At 37.7% G+C, this 22,815-nt stretch overlaps 1 protein-coding gene and 2 long non-coding RNA genes across 3 annotated transcripts in view; 1 reads left to right on the top strand and 2 right to left on the bottom strand.

Annotated features, from left to right (window-relative positions):
* Window positions 1-8,073, bottom strand: part of LOC135169688 (semaphorin-2A) — a 189,785-nt gene extending 181,712 nt beyond the window's left edge. Inside the window, exon 1 of the mRNA XM_064134900.1 lies at window positions 7,950-8,073. Within this exon, the coding sequence (XP_063990970.1) occupies window positions 7,950-8,055 (106 nt within the window). The 5' untranslated portion in view covers window positions 8,056-8,073. The remainder of the gene's footprint in view (window positions 1-7,949) is intronic.
* Window positions 3,229-4,346, bottom strand: LOC135169689 (uncharacterized). Its single transcript, XR_010300241.1, has 3 exons — window positions 4,207-4,346; window positions 3,727-3,903; window positions 3,229-3,614 (listed from the first exon to the last, which is right to left on the bottom strand). It is a non-coding gene; the product is annotated as an uncharacterized LOC135169689 (long non-coding RNA).
* Window positions 3,671-5,691, top strand: LOC135169690 (uncharacterized). Its single transcript, XR_010300242.1, has 3 exons — window positions 3,671-3,913; window positions 4,101-4,693; window positions 4,939-5,691. It is a non-coding gene; the product is annotated as an uncharacterized LOC135169690 (long non-coding RNA).
* Window positions 8,074-22,815: the final 14,742 nt, after the last annotated feature.

Below are 22,815 nucleotides of genomic sequence, written 5' to 3'. Positions count from 1 at the left end.
GTATGAATCTATTCCATACATTTTGTACATTTCTCTCGAGTAGAATATGCACAACGCGGCGCGTAAATAAAATAGGTCAAGCGTTATGTCGGGATGGTAGGTACTTCCACCCAGTGTACTATGCACATTGCGTCATATGTGGCTTTGTAACGCATCAAATTTTATTCCCGGAAATGTTGTTGACAGTTGTTTCGTTTGTACAAGAGTATGAAAAAAAAAAAGGAGAAACAAAAACGTTATAACTGGCGTTGAAACTATTGAACTCGATGTGCCCGGTGTTACAGTAAAAGTTCCTATTTTGCTTTTGTGGCTGGGGATGAACGTCAGTGACGTGAATGGTGGAGCGCTCGAACGGTGTCGCATTCATCAATGACGGTGTTACGTCGGGGCTCTCATTCTTGAATAGATCCACCGGTTTTCTGTGCTGAGAGAGACGTATTTCCGGAATGATTTTTATAGTTTTGTGATAAGGAGATGGCGTGTTGGAGAGAAAAATTGATGTAGAGACTCACGCGCTACATTAGCTCGCAAACGCATCGATAAGTGAAGGTGGTCGCGGTGGCGGAGGTGGTTAAGTCCAACGTTTAGTAATCCGAATCGGTCTCCGGGCGAGGGTTCGAAACCCAGACGTTTCCGATTTTTTTCACAAAAGATTGCACGACGTCAGTCGTCTCCGGCCGTCGTATGTAGACCTGGGATTCATTAGTAGTGAGTTCGGTACATCGGTGCTGAGCTACAAACAACCGGTGAAAACTCCTGCGACGTCAAATATAGGTCCGGAAAATGGATATTTGGTGAGAAAATTAGGGGAAAATTGTTTACAAATTGATGATTTGCATTTAAAAGTTATGAATGTGATTGTGATACTTAATGATGTGATGGTAATTTGGCGATAAATGTCGAACTGTAGGAGAAAACAGGGGGGAAATATTTAAGAAAATTCGAAAAATCTATCGAACTTGTTGATAAAGTGAATATTTATCGAGAGTTACTAGGTCTGACTGATCGGAACTGATCAAATATGATGAAGGTGCTTTATCTCGAATTATCGAATGGCGAGATCATCGAGTTAGCCACATCAGTCATCGGCTAACTTCATGCGTAAGGCTGTTTCGTCGTTGGCCAATGTCTTCAATGCGGGAAATTCAAGAAAAGCGCGCGGCGCGCTTTCGGTCTCGTTACATAAATTATTTTAAAGAGTTTGACATTCAGCAGGAAATGGGTAATATTTGAATAGATATTGAAAATTGTTCATATCGTGATCGATTTATATCTCGGTTTTGACCTAGTTCAGATTGTCTGAGTTCCAATACTGAGTGCTAGAATAAGATTTAAGAAATTCCACACATGTAAAGTCTAGACCTTCGACTTCATCAAATGTGAAGATTCTTCCATCGACTGCGGCGATACGACCTAAATATATCATTGATGTCATAGCGGCCGATAAAACGCGCGACTTTGGGTCGCAATCAAGATCCTGCCGAATGCGCGTTATAATCCTCGCCTTCGGTTCTGACTATGATTATCCGACCTAGGCCTGAAAAATTCAATTATACCACTGAGGCCCGAAAAGTGGCGTTTACGGCCGCTTTCTGTGGGGGGAGGCGGGGGGGGGGGGGTAAGTGCAATTTACTAGGACGGATTATAAAAATTAGAGAAGACATAATATTCTACTACTTAAAATTACTTTTCCTATCGAAAACTTTCGAATCGGCTTCGGCGATCCTCGTCTTCGGTTTAACATACCTCGTGCAGTAAACTTCACACTCCTCACGAACCGCTGTTTATCGTCCTCATGACGTAATGTACTATTATTTCCAACACTCGGTTCCTCTCGATAATCTCTCAAAATGAGCCTCATTTTACCGTAGCGAACCCAGCGCTGTCGCTTCCTTCTTCTCCCCCGCAGTCAAAAAACACCCCCACCCTTCTCTATTTGTCAATTACCACCTCATTTTAATTTTTTTACATATAACAAATCTTTCAACATTCCTTTGATTCGTCCGGCATGGCCACTACCGATCTCCATATAAACCCCATATTCTAAAATTATAAGTTAGTTAAATTTTCAACCAGTTGACTCGTCACATCTAGCTGAAAATGTTTAATTAATATCCTCGGGATAAATTGTGAACGAAAAATTGTGAAACAATTGAAGTGTCAACATTCGACTAAATCCAAGTCTCCTAAAACTCACCCTCGCATCCTCAATCACTCCAACCCTTTCAACAACCTTCTGAAATAGTTACATGAAGAATCTATCCCGCGTCTAATAGTTAAACTGATAATGCAACAACTCAGACCTCTGTTGTTGCATTATCAGTCAATTTACAACTCTAGAGGAATAAGATTGATTTCACTACTCACCCCTCACAGTTTTGTCTACCAAAGTCTCGAGTTAGAAATTGAATTGAACAGCAAATCCCCTGCACGTGATGGAGTCAAGGAGTCAGTGGTTTGTGAATAAAAAAAATTAAATGGGAAAAGTAAATGTCAAGTAGTGGCATGACTACCTATTGGAGCTGAACGATGAGCAAAAACTGCACAAGACAAACGTAATTCCTGTGCCATTTTTCCTTTCTTTGTTCGCGTACTTTTTGGCGCAGTTTCAATAAAATTTTTCGAAACTTCCCCCTTTCGTTCTGCTACCGCAGTGTACTCTATTCTAGTTATATCTCACGGAGCCACGACTTTGTTTGGACTTGCGAGGATTCACGGGTCGAGGCTCAAAGTTCTTTTTCTTTATTTACGTTTTCGGTCCGTCGGGAGGATTTGAGTATTTTTTATGTTATATATAGACTGGTTACGCATTTTTTAGGCTGTTGTCCTCGAGGACGTTGATTCTTGATGGAAAAATATGAATCGTGAGAATTGAGATGTTTTTAATTTTCAATTAAACATTTTTGGTTATTGAGTGATTTCGTATAATTTACAGTTAAAGTTGGATTGAAATTTAATTAATTATTCGATTCTATTATTCTTCTAATGCTTTTTTCAATATGTCTAGGTAAATGGATAATATATATTATGTGATATAGCAATATAGTTAATTATTTTCAATTTTTTGAAATTATCGGGTTCTTTGAGTTGAGGGAAAAAAATCTTATTAGTTTTGAAATGATAATTTTATCCGTATAAATTGTTATATACAATCATCAACCTATTAAAAACAATTAATATATAATTCGATCATATTGGAATTATTATATATTCTATATTAAATATAATTCGTGTTCATTAATTCTTTTAGCAAATTAAAAAATTAATTAAATTCTTTTTCTAAAACTAAAGAAAAATATAGAAAGATCGATTACGTTTGGAATTAAATTTTCCTAATTGATCATCAAAGTAAGTAAATTGTGCAAGTGAGTAAATTTGATTATAAAAAGAAAAATTAACTGACTACTTTAGGTGTCAATTGAAAAATTAATGTTTCACTTTTCCTTGAAGCTTGATATTTGAATTTTTTATCATAACATGTCCCAAAAACCCAGTACTTATTGAACATCCTCAGAAATATAATCCATCATTCCGCGAACGACGTCCATTATTTATTTCTGAGACACAAATGTTTAACAAAAATACACCGGTTGTCAAGTTGAATCTAGATCAGACTGACCGGATATGATTTTTTGCAGTGGTACCAGTGGTTCCGAGAATAAATCAAATTGTGTGTTAAAAACGTTTTGTTTACATCGATAATCAAAACAAGAATGAAATATTTACATGTGACCGGAGTTGACTGGCCGACTTTAATGATTGACGACTACGACTGGTTTTTCCTCGGAGAGACCGCGAATTTAAAAACCTTTTTTCGAATGTTCGATAACTGTCTCGAATATTCGCGAGGGACAACTGCAAAATAACATTTATCTGAAAAAAAAAAGTTTCGAAGCCTCAAAACTGAAAAAAAGTAAATGAAAAAATTTTTAATTCCCGAAAAGTTATAAATTTCTGGCCCAATTTTTCCCATTTTTCTTCTCGTCAACGAGTGGAAAAATAGAATAACTAACAATTAATGTCCTTCAATGCTGAACTAAAAAATATCGAGACACTTCGCCAATAATATCCTCATCAATTATCGGTTTTTTCCTCTCCAGAATTTATTCCCGAATGAAAGATCTCGGAGGATTTGCGAATAATGAAGATGGGGAAATGGTCCAGAAATTCAAGGAGATGAGGTCAATTATACCCACAGTCACTTACAGTTGCGGCGAACCCGATAGCACATCATTGTCCCGAGCTTTCACGATAAATTCATTGAATGTACCATCCAATAATCAGTGCACATACCCAATTACTTTCGGATAAATTAGAACCCATGAGAAAAAAAGCTTTATCATCCCTCGATGTATCGGAGACATAATCCGGTGAATACTAGCTCGACACGTTTCGGTAATAAAATATGGGACGTAAGCCCAGGTAAATGCGAACAGAGGCTTTGGCAAATATATCAAACGGGGATTGAGTGGCCAACCATGAGAATGTCTGAACTTCGTGTTAGGTCGCTTGCCCTTCACGATGAAGATCTCAGAAAATACTGGAGTTTTCGCTTCACCGGGGATATGATGGATGATGGCATAAAAAGGCTGAGAGGGGCTCTGATTGTTGGAGTAAGGGGAAGATGGAGAATATTTTTTCGATATTGTGCAGTTCGACCGACCCATGAATTTAGAAATTTTGAATGTTGAATGTAAGGAAAGAAAAAAATAGTTAAATAAAGACTATTATTATAATTATTTTGATTATATTGGACTTTCGAGGGTAAAATCGTTAACCAATTGATGTTCACACCATTTTATTATGTGCTGTGAATAGATCAAGTAACGCAGAAACATTTATCATTGAGATGTGTCCTTGATCTGTTATAAACGACGTAAAAATTTTGAATAAAATATCACGAAAAGAGTTTACGATTTTACATTTAATATTTTCCAGATAATTGTTTCGTCAATTTTTAACTATTCTACTACTAACTAGTACAATCTACTTCGCTAAATTCACTGGGCCATCAAACAAATGTGAGAGGAACGATGTTATTGATGAATGGAGGCATTCAAAACAACATCAGGGGCGTACGACGTCATGAGGGCTCCCTCTGGTCCGCAGGACTAAAATCCAGTGGCGCCGTCTTGCGGTAGTTTTTCAAAGATTGACACCACATATTGAAGTTTAATTAATCTACGATTTTTATGATGCCTCATCTGAGCTACACAAAACGAAAAATTCCCGGATTTCTCGCTCATTAAATCATTAATGACATGTAGAGTATAATTTTCTCTTCCTCTAAGTGCAATCGGCAAGTTTGTAGGCCATTTCCGTTGATGTCATAAGACTATCCTAAATTCCTCTACTGTCTCCTATCGGTGTTGGAATTGGACCAATTGTATACTTGGAAAATCTGTGCGTAGGTGATACCAGATACATGTGAATAGTTGGGGATATTATATCAACCGGAAGAACGACTCAGATACCAGTGAACGTTATCGAAGTTCCGTGGTCACTCGTCATTTACTTCCCGCTACAATTCTCCGGAAATGGAGTGCATTTTATTCAATGGACTGTGGGATGAAGACAAGTTCAATGTAATACGCTAAAGTCTCCATTGCTCCCATTTTCTTTATGACACATTTCCCAAGAACAACTCCCATTATCCATAATTCATAATAACATTGACAAACTTTATATAACAAGAGTAAAAGAAATTTATTCATGAATAAACATTAATAAATAATTATTTAGTTCATAAGATATGAGTTCATCTTCATTATGTGTTCTCATTGGTTTAAAAACGACCGCAAGATGGCTCCACTGGATTTTATTTCCTGATGACTAGGGGAACCCTAACCCCACAGTACGTCGTACGCCCCTGACGTTGTTTTGAATGTCTCCAGACTACAATAATATCGTTACTTTTAATTTTGTTTGATGGATCAGTGAATTTGGTGAAATAGTTGGTATCAGAGTCGACAGAGGTAAACATCAGAAAGACTATAAGTCTACTGAATTGTTGGAATTATGGGACACGTAGGTATTACTGAAAATCCTCGAGGCTAAATCCTTTTAGTGATATTTTATTCGTAATTTTTTCGTCATCTGTAAGGATTCAGTGCACATTTCAATGATAAATGTTTCTATCTCACTTCATCTACTCATAGTACATAATAAAATGGTATGAAAATCAATTCATTATCGATTTTATCATTGAAAATTCAATAGACTTCAAATTCTACTTAAAATATACTCGATTTAATATTTTTTCTTTCCGCGTGAGTGGTCCATTTTCCCTTTCAGGTCCATTGTCACCTCCTCCCCTACTCTACACACTCATATTAAACGTTTACATATAATCCTCTATAATATAAAATACTCGATTCAATTTTTTCGCTGCGTATTGACTCTGTGAAACGATTTTTATGGTACCACTCATTCGGAAGAAATCTAGCGACGATTATTGATTTATATTTCATAAATAATTGTTCACATATGACCACGTCACTTTGACCTCGCTCCCCTCTTTCTCTCCCGCGTCAGGATCAAAAGAAAAATTCCTCTCGCAATTTCATCAATCCCTGACCACTGACTTCACTCCTTCCGTTATTAAATTCAATATAAAATTCCTTTTCAAGTGAAGATTTCCACGCTCGAAGAGCCACTATTCTATAACTTAATAAATTTATTATTAACAATATCGATGACACAATTACTTATTGACTTTCCCGAATGTAAAGAGGTCACTTCGGTTTTTGCCTCTTGAAATTTAGATGCTCATCACTAGTTGATCGAAGTGATGAAGAAAGATTTCGTCGGTAGATTATCGAATAGAACTTTAATGAGAAAATTGATATTTAATGATGAGAAGAATTGATTTCTATTTTCTTCGGTACTCTGCTTGATCAACCGTTCAAATAGTCATTATCTGTGGCAGCGGTTAGGGCGACAGACGAGTTAAATATCTCTGTCGTATTTGTAAAATTATTATTGTCTGCAGGGATCGATGAATATTGATAGCATCAGTTCAAGACAAATAGGACAGTGCAATGGTTCATTCACCCATGACTGCGGAAGACAAAAGTGATGATTCAGAAAAGATTTAGAAGGTTCACTATTTTTTTTATTGTTTTTCCTCGGAAATAAAAAAATGGAAATAATCTTCTGTTATTTTTTATTTTCTATAATTTTTTTTCCAGAAAAAATATTTATGAAATCCTTCGTCAATTTCTGTTGCTGGATTAGCAGTTTTATCTGCGTTAAATAAATTTTAGTGTAAATATAATCAAACGCTTTCATATTTAGATAATTGGAAAGGAAAAATTTTCTTTCTAGTTGGAAGAAGAATAATTTTTGGGTAGACAAGAGTGGACGGTTCCATTGTTTATGGTATTATTATGTTTTCGGATTTTTGGATTTCAAATTTTTTAAAATATTTTCAAATTGGGAAACTTCAGAATTTTAGGAAAACGTCAGTGCAAACTGTGAAGATCCAGTGAGTTACTCTTAAAAAAAAAGGAAAATTAATTAATGAAATTCATGTTTGAAATTTCATATGATTTGTTAATCAAAACGTTCACATTTTCATTGACAATTCAAATGAATTGAGGAACTCTCCAACTTCAAACGATTAAAAATGTTGAATTTCCATAGAATTTCCATAGAATTTTCAGTCAAATTCAACATTTTGCGCGTTCAAACTCGTCATGTGCAGATTTCCTTGTGATGAAAGCAGAGACACATAACTTAAGTCAGCCATATAAGCCATCGACTTCGTGCGTAAGACTTCTTCCTGATTGGTCAATGCGCTCGAAGCGGGAAATTCAAATTGTGCGCGTTCGGTCTCGCAATAAATTAAACAAAAACGAATGAAATATCTTCCCCATTGACAGTCGTCGAATGTCGTGTTTCAAAAGATGTATTTGGCCCCCCGTAAAGACCCTAAAATTCGGACTCACCTTCGTGCAGCTTCTCCAAGGTTCCAGCAGCTTGAGCGCCTCCAACGACCGTCAGTACGACGCAGCACCAGAAAATCCAAGTGCCTCGTGCCTTGATGGTATCCATCTGGCACACGTTTATGGGCTGTAAATAGACAATAACTTCCATCAATGTCATTCACTCTCTTCTCTCCTCGAAGCATTGAAACTGAAAATTTTGGTCTCCCCAGGATCTTCGAAAAATCCTGAGAAAAATTACCGAAAAATGTTCGCAAGATCTCTCTTATGACACAAAATATTATTTGGAAGATCTTCAGAGGACGATTTTTAATTACAGGTACGTTCGAAAAACGGTTTTGTTTCAGAACGAAAACATACATTAACATACAATCCCCAATAATAACAAATGCTCGATTCAATTTTTTCCCTTCCATTGACTCTGTGGAATGATTTTTATGGTACCGCTCCTTCGGAAGAAATCTATCAACGATTATTGATTAATATTTGATAAATAACTGTTCACATATGACCACGTCACTTACGTATTCAACATTCAGCAATCTTCAATATCCTTAAATATTTAATTTACATAAAGTGAGAACCCCCTTAAAATCTAATTAATATGCGTCTCAAACAAAATCGTATTGTCTTTCCTCTTTTCAAAATTTACGATATCGTCGAGTGCGAAAAACTCGCGGTCCATAATCAACGACATTTTATATGACCGAAAATATCATGAACAGATAAAAACATTCATCCCCCACGATATCCATGGCAATGAAATTTTATTCGAGGGTGTCCTCAGTCATTCCCATTTTACCCGTGTTAGGACCCCCAACTCTAAAACTTTTTCCTGATACCGAAGACCAGAAAAAATGGCATATCATCAGTTAGCTGTCCTGCTGGGGATCTCTGTTTGAGGAGGTTTTTGTAACTTTATGGCTGCGTTGTACTCGGTTACTGGCCAAAAAAAGTCAGCCAAATGACGAATGATACCCTCTGGTTATAGATATCCTAAGGAAAATCGTTAGGTTTTCGGTGGTTGATATTTGGGGGTTTGTTTGCACCGAGATAGATCCATTTTCTGTGGTGAGCAAATATGTTTTTATCGGTGTGGAGCTGTACTCCGGAAGAATCAACCGATCCACCCTTCAACCCCCACCCCCCCCACCCCAATACTGGAGGAAAACTTTTCAGAAGGGTATCGATGGTGACTACGGTCGAGGGTATAAGTCTTAAATCACGTTAGATGGAGACCCACTGGGTGATGTGGGCAACATCGAGAGTTCAGTGAGTGAAAAATCTACGACGATTCGGGGGGGAGAAAAGTTGGCCTTCGGGGTTGGTATCACATGGGGGGAAAAAATTTTTTTTTTACCAACATTTTTGTTTTATTATTTTTCTTTTCATTTGAAAACAAAGTAACGAAATGGCGAACTATCAGGTCTATTAGAGCGATACGGTAGGGGATGGCCCAAAGTTTTTGGTCTGACCCGGTCTTGAGAGGGTGCAGTGGCCGAGTTTCGGGAAGTCGTGAGTCAAAAGTTTTTTTACTCTTTGGTACGAGAGGATTTTTTAACCCGAGATTTCTCGGGTGCGCGGGGCTTCCGAGGGGGGATGGATGAATGGAGGAAGTACTGGTGTTTTATTTCTGGGGGAGGAAAAAGTTGGTGCTTCCGAATGGAAACATTGTAATCGTTCAAGTTGACGTTTTGGATTTTTCTTGGTTTCGAGTCGGTTTCCGAGATTTTTTTAAGGGTGAGACCTACGACTGGGTTTATTTACTGGGACTGATGAGAGTGCTTGATGTGCGTGGACAAAAATGAATGGTCTGTCTATAGCTGTTTTTAGTCCATCTCAGTATGTTATAATTTTTATAGTTTTTCTCTGAACAGTACCGAAATGTTTAGAATGGTTTTAATAAATAGAACCAGAGAAGAAACTAAAAGGAATTAATGAACAAGGGCCTTTTGTCAAATGGGTCTAGAGTGTGAAATCTTGGTCACTATAATTAAAGTTGATAGTTAAATCGTTTTTATATTATTGAGACAATCCCTATCGATAATCCAATAGTGACATTATTATTCCAGTTCTATTTGAGGTTTTGGGTATTTCTTGGAGGGTTGAGGATGACCCTGGTGAGGTCACTTACTCTTTTATTTATTCAACACCTTCCTCAACAACTACAATGGCAACTATACTTCAATTCTCATACGTTTTTTATTTTCAAAATCCAATTGTTCGAAAATTATAACACAGTTCTTTTGTTTATTTAAAAAATCACTCGACAAGATTATGATGTGTTTGGAAGAGTCTCCAGAAAATGACTAATTTATGATCTGTTGTGCTCTGAACTTGAGAGCATTGCAATCCTTCCACATGTGGTATTCAAAGGAAACTCTGTCCTCTAGAGTAATAAACATTCTCTTTTTTTAGTAAAGGTTTTTTAAATAGTAAGAATTCAGTCTCAGTGCCTTCCTCGTGTCAATAATAAAGACTTCAAGTTAAAGTAATTAATTGTGTTGCTACATTTATTTATCTACTTTTACCCATATCCCAATATAAATAATCCCATGTGCAGTTTCCATCGTTATAAACAAAAAAAAATGTTTTCCATGAGAAAAAAGCTTTTTTTTGAAGAACGAACATGAGTTTTCTGTTACATTATGATGTAATGGAATAACGAACCCCATCCAAGTCAGATAATCTCTGAATATTCAATATCTCTTGTATGACAAATGCAAAATTCTAATTAGCCATCACATTGCAATCACATATCCATTGTCGTGATAACCCAAGTACACGTAGTTGACTGTTGACGAAATTCGATTAAATTCACTCAAGTCAGTTTTCTTAGTCTAGTACTACAGCGGTCTGTCTCAAACTTGATTTGAATAATTCTCAAGAACAAAGCACAGGTGATTGTTCATGGAAAGTTTGCTCCTCTCATTCTGTCACGATGACAGTGGTAGAATAATAAGATTGTACTCTCCTCATCTCTATACCCGGGATTTCACGTTTCCACTGAATACACGTAGTCCTGGGTGTAATTTAATCAGCCAATTTACAGAGTCATTTGGAGGATATGAGAGCAGATTGATTTATCAATTTCGAATATTTGGGGAAACTTATGGGAGTGAGTTATGTTCTATTTCCTTTTGAATTTAAATACGTAACGATCCATTTCGTATGGAACAGATGAATCGTTTTAGTTGACTAGATTTTCGAAAGAAGTTTAACTGGAGATATTCATTAGTGAGACCTTCGTTCATTTATTTAGAATCATTAATTACTGTTTGGTAATAATTGTTGGAATTGCATCTTCAATTGATGATAAATATTTTGGAAGATTGAAAAACCCACGTCAATTAGTATTTCAATAGATGATGTGGGGTAATTAGAAAGTGATACTGCATTTTAATTGGCTACAGCTGGTAATTAGTGTTATTCAACCTGGATATTTATATTGTTTATCGTGGCTTCATGATTGTATTGATCTCCAGTGATAATAATAAGTAATAAATCTTCAAAAAAAAGGAATTCATTTTTATTAAATTATTCACCACATTCACAGTTTTTAAAAATATAAATTAATAATTTTTGTTTTATGTGGTGGTGGGGGGCTTCGCCCTGGACACCCGATATTTTTCCTGGATATTTTTTCCGAGGACATTTTTTCTGTCACCCCACAATAATCAGTCACTTTGATTTTTCTAATAACGAAAAGATTAAAATGGCCAACGTTTATCATCAAAGCCCGTGGTATCCACTCAATATTCCTCACCAAATTCACGATGGTATCTCCTCAAAGCTTATGATAGTTACGACAAACGGGTGCTTTACCGTCGGTCAACTGTATCCGAATGCTCAAGGTATTCAACAACCATCGAAACCACGGAGAAAGCCCCGTTCACCTGTGTGTACCAGAAACGTTCGATTTTGGTATGTACACCAGTTTCCTTGTGCTTGAGTAAGCACGTAAGTTCAACGTGATACAACTCAATTGGCATTTCCCAAACAAACCCATTCTAACATTGAAGTTACCTATCCAACCTATTTACGTCCTTCCAACAGTTACAACATTTATGACTAAACGTTGACTTTGGAATTGCGGGTAATTGAATTCCATCGAGTAGCGGTCTTTCCAGGGGGTTCAGATAAATTGATTATCGGTTGAACTGTGGCATTACATTTGTCTACTTCCTGCGCGAGTGTACGTGCATTCCGTGGAAATGACTATTTTTAAGGCATCGTAATTTGAGACATCAGTGATAATATTAGTAGATGTCATCGTAAAACAGGGAAATTGACAGGGATCTTCATTGAAGGAAGGTCACGTAAAAAAAAATCCAGTATATTTTATAGTTAAAAAAATATACGTTTAAAATAATTATTGGAGTTTATGTTTTGAATGTTTGTCAAAAATTAATTTTCGAATGGAATTAATGGATCTTTGTTTGATTGGTATTTCCTTTATTCTGGTGTTTTCTCAATCAATAATCGTTCATTTTTATGAGAAATAATTCTAGGAATTATTTCCTAGAATTATTTCTCATAAATCCCGGAAAAAATATCCTCAAGATAAATCTTAATTTATGTTATTATGAAAATCTTAAATCAATAATCAATAAATCTTAATCAATAATCGTTCATTTTTATGAGAAATAATTCTAGGAATTATTTCTATTAGTTAGAATTAGTCTATTAGTTAGTTCGTTTGAGGAAACGAAGCAGAGCGGTTGTGCCTTTCCAGCGGATAAAATAAAAGAATTAAAACGTAATTCACACGTTTGATTAGTTAACTATTATCTCATTTCCAATAATAATTTTCTATTTCTGGTCTGATCCGTTTAGAAAAAAAAAGAAAAATACATTTTTCCAACTTTCGCGAACAACAATTGGATGCATTAAGAGTGGAAATATACAAGCAGTTGGGAAGGTATAAATGCAACCAATCAGGCATATTGCTTGAGGCATTACTGAGGGATAACGAAATTAACGAGAGCTCGGTTAAACCGAGTTAGCGACCAAGGCGACAGACATCCCGAAGAAGGACGCGAAATCTCAGGAACGGCTGCCCGAACCATTGCTCAGGGGTTGTCCCTAAAGCCCGGGATGATCTTCAAGGCTTAAATCTTCCTGATTCCTACTGGAGTGTGAGGTTAAATTAGGGGGTCGTCCGGAGTCTGCTACTTACCGCGCTCGTACACACTTCCTCCCTCATTTATCCAACTTTTATGGATTCTGATAAAATGAGGAAGACTGACTATTACTTTCCCAATTACCGTACTTTTATACTTAAATTGAAGGGAGGGTGGGGTTGGGGAATTAGTCATTATTCCTGATTCATGATTAGGTTTGGAATGGACACGAGACCTGGGGAGTTCTCTGAGTTGTCATTATTTGGTCGCTCTCAATTTTCGCTCAAAAACTGCTTTGAAAAATTTGATAATCACATTTTTCAAAAGTTTCACACTCGAAATTTAAGGTCATCCAACTCTCAACTGATGATGCCTTCAAATTCACCCTCAATAAAAGAGAATTTCCTCATTCACCGACTTCCAAAATTCTGTTTGATAAGAAATTTCGAGTTGACTGTTGAACGTCTTCACTTACAGCATTAAAAGTATCAACTGGCGTCTATGAAAGTTTCGCGGTACCATTTTGAAGGGCTTCAAATAAATTTAAATTTTGTTTGGATACTTTGGTTTGAATGGAACGAAAAGTTGAAATTGAAACCTTTGAAAGTTTTAAATAGCGATGGTGAAGTCTCAAGGTGAGAGGCTTCAGAGTTAATACTTTGAAATCTCAAAATAAGTCATCATTTTTCAACTTCTCGACTTGCTCGACGAGATTATACTGACTTGGGGATAATGTTGTTATGGAATATGATATGGGCCCTTGTCGAGTGATGAAGTGATTGAAATTTCGTGAATTGAGGGGTTGAATGGATGGGAAAGCTTCAGATTTTTTAATTCATGAAAAATTCGAAGAGAATCAGAATTAGAAAGAAAAAAATTTCCGTTTTAACCCATTCGGGAATCGAACCCGGGTCGTCTCCCGGTATCGCGCCGATACTCTTACCGACTAAACTATCAAATGCCACAGAAATTCACTCTACAATTCCCAGAAACACCACCTAACCCCCTTAAGGTCTCAAATAACTCGAAGAGAATTAGAATTAGAAAGTAAAAAATTCCATTTTAACGCAGCCAGAAATCGAACCCGAATCTCCCAGCATCGCGCCGACCTTCGTACCAATAAGAGTCTGTAATTGATCGTCAACCAATGAGGAGTAGCCCCTGAAAACTACCCCCAACTTGACCGCTCAATTTTCGTCATCGCATGTCTATCCCGAGAATCGCAAATAGGATACGTTGGAATTTAAAAATCAAGAATTTGCGAATGAGGGAGGACCACGTTTGGTGATGCTGAGACCCTCCCCATCAGGACCCTACGAGTCGTCTAGATTGGAGATTATAAATATTGATTCTGAGCGTCCTTGAGCCCCTCGAGTGCACTCGAGCGGTCCTCACCGTCGTGCCGCATTTCTATTCTCGAAGCTCGAGTGTTCTTCGAACATTTTCACGAAGACGGAAGAATGAGAAAGAGGGAGGGGTAGGTAGGTGGTAGGGTGAAAGGGACGGTGGCATAAGGGAGGTGAGGAGAAATTGCCGGAATGTACGAAATTGAAATCCGAGATGCTCGCTGTCCCTCCCCTATTTCTGGTGTATGTATATGTGCTTAATCCGACTGCGGAGCACCCCTGAAAGGTACTGGGAAAATTAAGTGGACGAGGGTTGGCTTTGTTGGAATGACCCGTCCCGGTTTTCTCCGGGTGAAATATTTTTAACTAATCGTTATTTATTAAAGCTGTGTGAGAACATTACCAGTCACTTTTATACTGGGTGATTCTGTTTTTGTGGGAATTGTTTATTTAACGAAGTCATATCTTTTGTGAGTCACTGGGGAAATTAAACTTGTCGGGCATTTGGGTTATAATAGATGCAAACGGAATTGTGGCCAGAGTGGTCGTGATCATCATCAAATATTTTGGGTGAGGGATTATTAACGAGTGAAATCACTGGATCATTTCTGATTGAGATGAGTTGAAATCATTTTTGGAATCACCTGAAATCATGGGAAATGACTTGAAATCAGAGTGACCTTGATGATCATTAAATATTTTGGGCGAGGGATTATTAACGAGTGAAATCACTGGATCATTTGTGATTGAGATGAGTTGAAATCATTTTTGGAATTACCCCATTAAATATTTTAGACGAGGGGTGATTAACCCGTGAAATTACTGCGTCATTAGTGATTGAGATGAGTTGAAATCATTCTTGGAATCACCTGAAATCATGGGAAAGACTTGAAATCACTTGTCTTCATCAATTCAACAAACTCAAGATACTATTTTACAAACTTGAATTTAATTTATCACGAGGCTTCCATTTAAACCCCAAAATTAACTTCGATGTTCTACTGAACGATAATGACATTAATTATTTTTTGAACTTCGTCTCCTGATTTTACATCCAGAATTAACCCACGTTCTAGAACTTCATGACTTATTCATTGAGTCCATGAGGAATCAAGCTCATACAAGATCCAAATTCTCCTAAAGCAATCGCCCTAATTAATGACATCCAAAAATAGAAATCAGTTTCCAGATCTTGAAATCGTTTGAAATAAACCCAAAATTCTATGAAATCCCTTGAAACCTCGTAGCGCAGGAAATCATAAAATCGGAAATCATAGTGTCCTGATATTCATCCCCGAATAACCTGTTATATTCCGAAGAAATATAATTGTATTTTATAATTACAGAAACTGAAGACGCGGAATACTGTTCACAGAATAATTTATTCTTCAATCGAGACTCTTAATTTTCTAGAGGTGTTGAAACACAAGAGGGTGATTTTGAACTGAGCCTAAGGGAGAGTTCCTCAACAAAACATGACTTCAAAAAATGGCGGGAAACAGGAAAATTGAGGAGTGGGAGTTTAGCAGGTACTAAATATTCTCAAGTGCTTATTTGTTCAAGATAGGGAATACGTTAAAGGATTAAAAGGATTAAAAAGTCAAATGAGGAAATCAGGGGGGTATACAACAAACCCCTCGATTCCGGGGGTTCATTCATCTCACCTGAGATCAGGTCAAACTAAATCAATACCAAATACGTCACCCAGTGACAAATTCCTTTAACCTCAGTAAAACAATAATTCAATAAAGACATTAGCAAGTAGATTTTCCCGGAAGCCATCAGCCGGAAATACCCCCTCCCCCCCGGAAATCAACGCAATCAAGAAATTGAATTTCTGGCTGTGGCCTCTGCCACCAAAAAAACCCTGAAACACTGAGCGAGGGAACCGCGGATTGCTGCTGCTCCTGAAAACCGCACCTTTCCCCAAACTTTCCGGTCGATATTTTCCTCAAGACGGAGCCATTCAGGCTCTTCGTCTCAGCCGGTTGTCGTCAGTCTCGGCTCCCAGATTCCGCGGTTACCCTTGTTACCGCGCTACCCAGTCACGGAGTCACCCCAGCTCAGACCTCCAACAAACGACTCCAAGGGAACCACCGCGGTGAAGGCTGCCGGTAACAGCCAAAGGCGGTAGTCACCTCGTTCCTTTGGAAATTCTCTAAAAGCCTGGTCAGGTCTATCCCACCCCACCCCACCAGCACCACCGGACAGAGACCTCACTAAACACGGAAAAAAAAATGGAAAAATCGAGCGACTCCGCTCAAGGTGGAGTAAAAAAAAAAATGGAGTACGTGCCCGGTGAAACGCGTAATAAAAATTTGCTGGTGGAAGGTACGATGGCTGTTGGAGGTGTTTCTGAAGGCCGAGAAAATGCCTGAAAGAGGGAAAATAATAAGGGAAAAGAGAGGTTTTAAAAACCGTATTATAGAACGCGTTCACCTCCTGTCTCCTAAAAAAAAGCTCGAGGATAATGTGTACGAGAATGTTTTAAGAACCTTTTGGATAGTGTAGTGTGAATTTTCCCATCCATGAGAGGATATAAAAAAAAGCACATCGTTATGAGAGAAGTGAAGAGTGGGTTGTTTCAGTTAACATGAGAAGCTTGAGCGTTAAATACCGTCACGATGATACTCAAATTATTAAATACATCGTGTATCGCGTTTGATCTTTAATTTCGAAAGCTCTCTGATATCGGAGATGGCTTCATTTACATTTACCACGTGGCCAAGGGCTTCGGCCAAAACCGAAATACCCAGTGGATAGTGTTTATTTTTTATTTTCTCCGACTCTGTATCGCGGGGGCCGGTGCCGGCCGGGGGGTGAATCTTCGTTGTGATAATCGAGAGTGCTGTGCTTTTAGCGATAATGGGTAAGTACACGTGCCAGAAGCTGAGAGTGGTTCTTCCAACGGACAACTGCGTGGTAACTGAATTACGTGGAACATTGCGCTTACCACGGTCGTGATACGATTTTACGTAGATACGATGAAGCAAATGACAATCAGGTATGACCTTTGGAGAGCTTATGCACAGGGTCTACAGAGCTTTTCACGGGTTTTATTATTATTATTTTTTTATGGGGATAAGTCGATGATCAAACGATGGTTTTTCAACGTCTGATGTGCTATTCTTTCACGAACGTTTTGACTCCTTTTAAAGTTATTTACAGAGCTTTTAGAGGAAGCACTCACCACGCGCCTGAATGGGTTATCGGGGAACTATTTTAAATATCTTCGACGGTGGAAGCTTTCGGGGGTATAAACGGCCGAAGGTCGGTGCTTCGGGGGAGAATTATTCGCGTGACGAATTTTTTATTCGGGAGGATCGATATTGAGGGGTTTTTCGGTCGTCAATGTCGGGGTGGTTTACTTTTTAGAGGGGGGGGGGGGATTATAAGTGTAGAGGTACTTTTTAAAGAGATAAGGGCAGTTTATTTCTTATGAAAAAGGGTACGATTGATGTTAACACTGTTTTCACTATTTTTAATGCACTTAATACAGTCGAGACACTTCAGCACGAGCTTAAGTACACAAAACAAAATGTCTAAGTTCTAATCGTCTAACCACACGTCTATCGTCTATCGTTACTCAAAACCAACTCTGATCCTGTCTCTCTTCTCAACCCTGGACTGGGCCTTAATCGCGTCACGTGGTCCTAGCATCCCCGGACCTGCCTGGCTGCAAGTATGTCCGCCTGTCACATCTGTGGGCCTCATGGACCCACAAAATATGACCCTTCAGATACTTCTATTGTTGAGGGTTGCATCCCTTTACCAATCCATGTCTATTCGCGGGGTTTCTCGATCAAAAGCACCTACGATATGACTACAATATAATCTTATAGCCCTAGACTATCTTAATAAAATACGGAGAACATTGTCTATGATATTCGACAGATTATCATTCTTACACTGGGCATTTCCCTATAATTTTATCCCATACTATATAACTTTGGAGGTTTTCAGGTTCATACGATTTGACATTACTCAGCCACCAATTTAGTATCCAAATGGTTTTTCGAAATATCTTAAGGTTGTCATCATGAGAGCGTCAGTGTCAACATTTTTTCGAGTAAGCTTTCGTCACCCGCTGACTGACGCGCTTGGATTAGACCGAAAACTTTTGGCAGAGTCTGTACGACGCGTCTCCCACTGTAGCCCTCCAGTTCCTCGAATGATTTCTCCGGTCTGAGACGGTCCATGAACTTGATTTTTTTTCTGTAAGTGGGTTCACCCTAGTAGTACACTGTGTTTAATTTTCATGGAAAAATATAGAGTGGTTGATTAAAAAAAAATCAAAACGTGGAAATCGCCTTTACCGACGTGTTAGAAAGAAAAAATATATCTCGGGACTGAGACGAGAAATCAAAAATATTCTGGGGAACTTTTTGAAGGTCATTATTAGAGTCATGTGTGAAAAAAATTTCATTGGGACATGTTGAAAATTCAATCCATGGGACAACAACCTTAAGAAAATCCGTCGCTGCCTTTCGCTTTTTTGACGCCATTTCGTGTAGTTTAATGAAAAATTTCTGGATTTTTTTTCTACACGTGCGCCTTCTTTCTTTTATATATGACCCCCTTGAATTAAGGCAGATAGTGCAATTTCCGAGTTTATAACACAGCGGGACGAGACGAAGCGAATAATAATCCGCGCCTGTAAGTGTCCACGAGTGGGATTAATTTAATTAGAATTTCGTTGAGGTTACACAGCGTAATTCAGTGAGTAGTTGAGCCTTTATATGGTCATAATCCGCATTATGTGACGATCATGAGAGCTGTATCAACGAAATTACCGGTCCCAGTGTATCTCAGGAATTATCATCGACTCTTTTCTTGCGGAACAATCGATGACAAGAACTGCTGGCTGCCCCCACCAATTAATGGTTCACCAGCGAAATTGTAGTGGCTCTAACATGGCCTGACGTGAGAGACGACAAAATCGATATAACGTGTACATAGGTGAGAGTAGACAGTATAGAGGGTCCCTGTGTGTGCTGTTGCAATGAAGGTAACCCGAATGAGATTGCTTGGACGTGATAACAAACGGTGCAACTTTGTCTGCTAATTGCGAGAAACTACATCCGGTTCATTAGGGCAACAGTGGCGGAACCGGATGCACAGTTGAAAAGTCTACGACAAGTATAATTGCTAGGTCGTGATGGTGCATCATTCATGAGGAGTCATTATCCTCAGCAAATACAATTTTTATTCCCCCACCGTAACTTGATAATTTGGGGACAATTTTTCGTTAATTTTCGGGCGCGAGGAGCAGTTGGGGGTGGGAAGTGAGAGAGTCATTCGACCCCTGGAGAAGCTACCCCCGGGATTGTGATAGTATTATTTTATTTCAAGTTTGTAGAGGATCGTTGAGGTACTCGGGAGGTTCCTCAGGGTGGGATGTGATGACACGATGATTAGGGATTTTTGAGTTGTTTAGAAGCGTATAGGCATATGACACGAAACCTTCACACATTCGTTGAAATCGTGTGTGCGCTGCGCACGCGAAATTGGACGGATGCGCATTGGAATAATAAAGGGAATGTTGCACTTGTGAGATATAAAGTTTATTGTACCAAGTTGGTATTGTGGACAATAGATTAGAAGAGACAACTTCTTCCTTCGAATGTCGAGTGTAACTAACTCAAAACTAATTTTACAAACCCATTCAGGGTCTCGCCTACTTCTGGCAAGAGGGACCCATATTAAGTTTAAATTTTCTTATTATTTGATTGTATAAACGAATCCAAACTGAAGTAATTTATGGTCAAGTTATGGCATTACTTTTTTTTTTTTTTTTTTTCTCAAGAGCATTAAAGCCAAATGGTTTATTCTACTAAAATTTTTTTTACAATACATATATCATATACATTTAGTATAACAAGTTCAGTGTTATTTCCTCTACATTTAACCCGCAGGAGAACCAAAAAAAGATTATGTTCAGACGAACTTTTCTATTTAGAATTTTCAAAAAGGTTCTTATCACAAGTTTCGGATGATAATATTCATGGATTGGACGTTGTCAGGGCCACATGTGATCATCCAGACCCTCCTCAAGGTCACCACTACCTTTTACCTTCCTCTGATCTGAAGAAACTCTCCGCTATCGTTTCCTCAACTCTTTCATCCTTTTCTTTCATTCGTTTTCCCTAACCATCACATTGACTTGATAATTGGGACGTATGCATATATATTGTTTTTTTATTTCCATCATAAAATACAGGGGTGAAATAAACGGTTATGAGGAGGGTATCGGAAATCCATTGATTGAGTTCCATAAATTAATTTTTGTGGAGCGTGAAATATGAATTAGTAAGACCGCGCTATCCACCGAGGTAAACTGAAAAAAAAAAAAAAAAAAAAAACAAAGCAAAACCCGTGCGGAATGGGGTAGAGAAAAACAACCATAAATAGAGAAATTGATCCGGATTTCCGTGGGAACGAATGTAGAATAAAAGTTTTTTTTTTTATTTTTTTTTATTTTATTTTCCCTGGAATACGAATCCCGACATCTAGCGTTGGCACGAAAAAGGGGCATTCTTTTTGTAATGCTCGTAATTCTATCCCATATATTCTCTCGTCGACATACACCTGCCGGCTTTCCTCTTGGCCCACCCCCTTTTCAGTAAGAGAATGAGATAGATAAAACGAGCGTCAGCCCCGCAGTCGCTTTTGTTTTCACGCGGAAGACTTGATTGCACCGGGAATATAATTTGATTGCTTTGGTGGCTAGGCTACGATGAAGAACGTAATCCAAATTCTACTGTTGGTAATGAAAAAGTGGTATTGATTGGTCCAGGGTGTTGGCTGATTGGTCGATTGCGGAAAATTTGAAAATTGGGTTTGGGGTGTTGGGGTTCACTGTGGCTTAGTTTGATCTCTGGCGTTGGCCGACGGTGTTGTACGAAAAAAAATGAAATTTTGGAAACTGTTGATTATTAATTGACAGGACAAAGGCAGCGAGTGCGGTAGTTAGGGGTTGCAAAGCAGAAAATTGAAGATTTCACGGATTATTCGGGGAAATTTCGGAATTTCGAACGATGGGAAGATGAGAATTCCTTAAAGTAGCTCTGTTGTCGCGTCGGTGTGTTACCGAGTGGATATGTTGCTTGATTTTTTTTTGTTACTAAATTTTTCAACTAATTACGTGAGTGAAATGAAAAAAGTAATGTGTAGAATTATCTAAATTAAATTGTGGTAATTATTAATGTTTTTAAAGCATTTCCTTTGGAGCAATAAATAATGAAACTTATTTCCCAAACGACGGATCATTTTTTAGGAAGTGGGTAACAATTCTTTGTTTTTTTCCCGTTTAATGATTCAAAAACCGAATTATAATCTTTGATTACAAGGGAAAGGTTGATTTTCCAAAAAACTCTGTGCAAAATTCGAATTTTTTAACTTTTGTTTTCTGTAAAAACCGAAACGATAATTAAAGTGACGAGGATATGGAAATTCTAAGGACTTCGTCCCGAAAGTTTTGCAAATCTCGGGGAAAAGGACTCACGGAAATGTCGACTGCTAAAAATAATTTTTGTAACAAAATATTCTCTCGTCAGTTGGATCGTAAAATGTTTTTAAACTATTACGTATTACCATAAAACCCCGTTATCGAATATTTACACAAAAAATGGTCCATTGAGACCTGAATTTCTTTTGAATTTTCTCTCAGTTCTTACCACAACCTCTATTTAAATATTTAATAGGAAATATTCAAGAGAATAATTCTCTTTTGCCACACAAATTTTAGTTTTTACAAAATCTATGCAGAAATTTTCCTTTTTCTACTCCCTCAATTACGAAACAAACCCCATAATTCAAGCCACGTAAATTCTCTTGAAACTGAACCAATTAACTCATACTAAATTAATCAAATTTTGATACAACGGCTTTGTTACCAAAATCCAAATTCCCCATTTTTTTTGTAAATATTTCTCTTTCATTCATCGGTTTGAGTTATCATTTAAGAAGAACATATCGCCCTTCCTTCTAATTACCACGAAAGGATGATTAACATCATCAAAAAAAAATTGTAAGCCTCAAATAATAAAACTTAAATGTCAAATTTCTATAAAATCCCATCAATTTTTCAATTTTCAACCGTAAAATTCCCAGTGATTACAACCAATCCACTGCTCACCAACAATTTCCAAGGAATGCACCCAAAATTTTCACCCCAAATGATACTCAATGACGAATGACAATGACCAAGACCAGTAATAATTTCCAACGGCATATGAGAACAGAAAAAAAGCATAACCATAAAAGCCGATACAAATTCTCAAATTTATTACGTGTTTTATATCCCTGATGAAATGGAATATCGAATGGGTTATTGGTTAACCGCGGCTGAGCTTTTCGCTTTCCATTCTCGTTTATGACAGTTCTATCACATGCATGAAA

Source organism: Diachasmimorpha longicaudata, chromosome 15 (genome assembly GCF_034640455.1).
Source record: "Diachasmimorpha longicaudata isolate KC_UGA_2023 chromosome 15, iyDiaLong2, whole genome shotgun sequence".
NCBI classification, from domain to species: domain Eukaryota; kingdom Metazoa; phylum Arthropoda; class Insecta; order Hymenoptera; family Braconidae; genus Diachasmimorpha; species Diachasmimorpha longicaudata.
The sequence above is the reverse complement of the archived record's forward strand: the minus strand, read 5'-3'. Positions and strand labels throughout refer to the sequence as shown.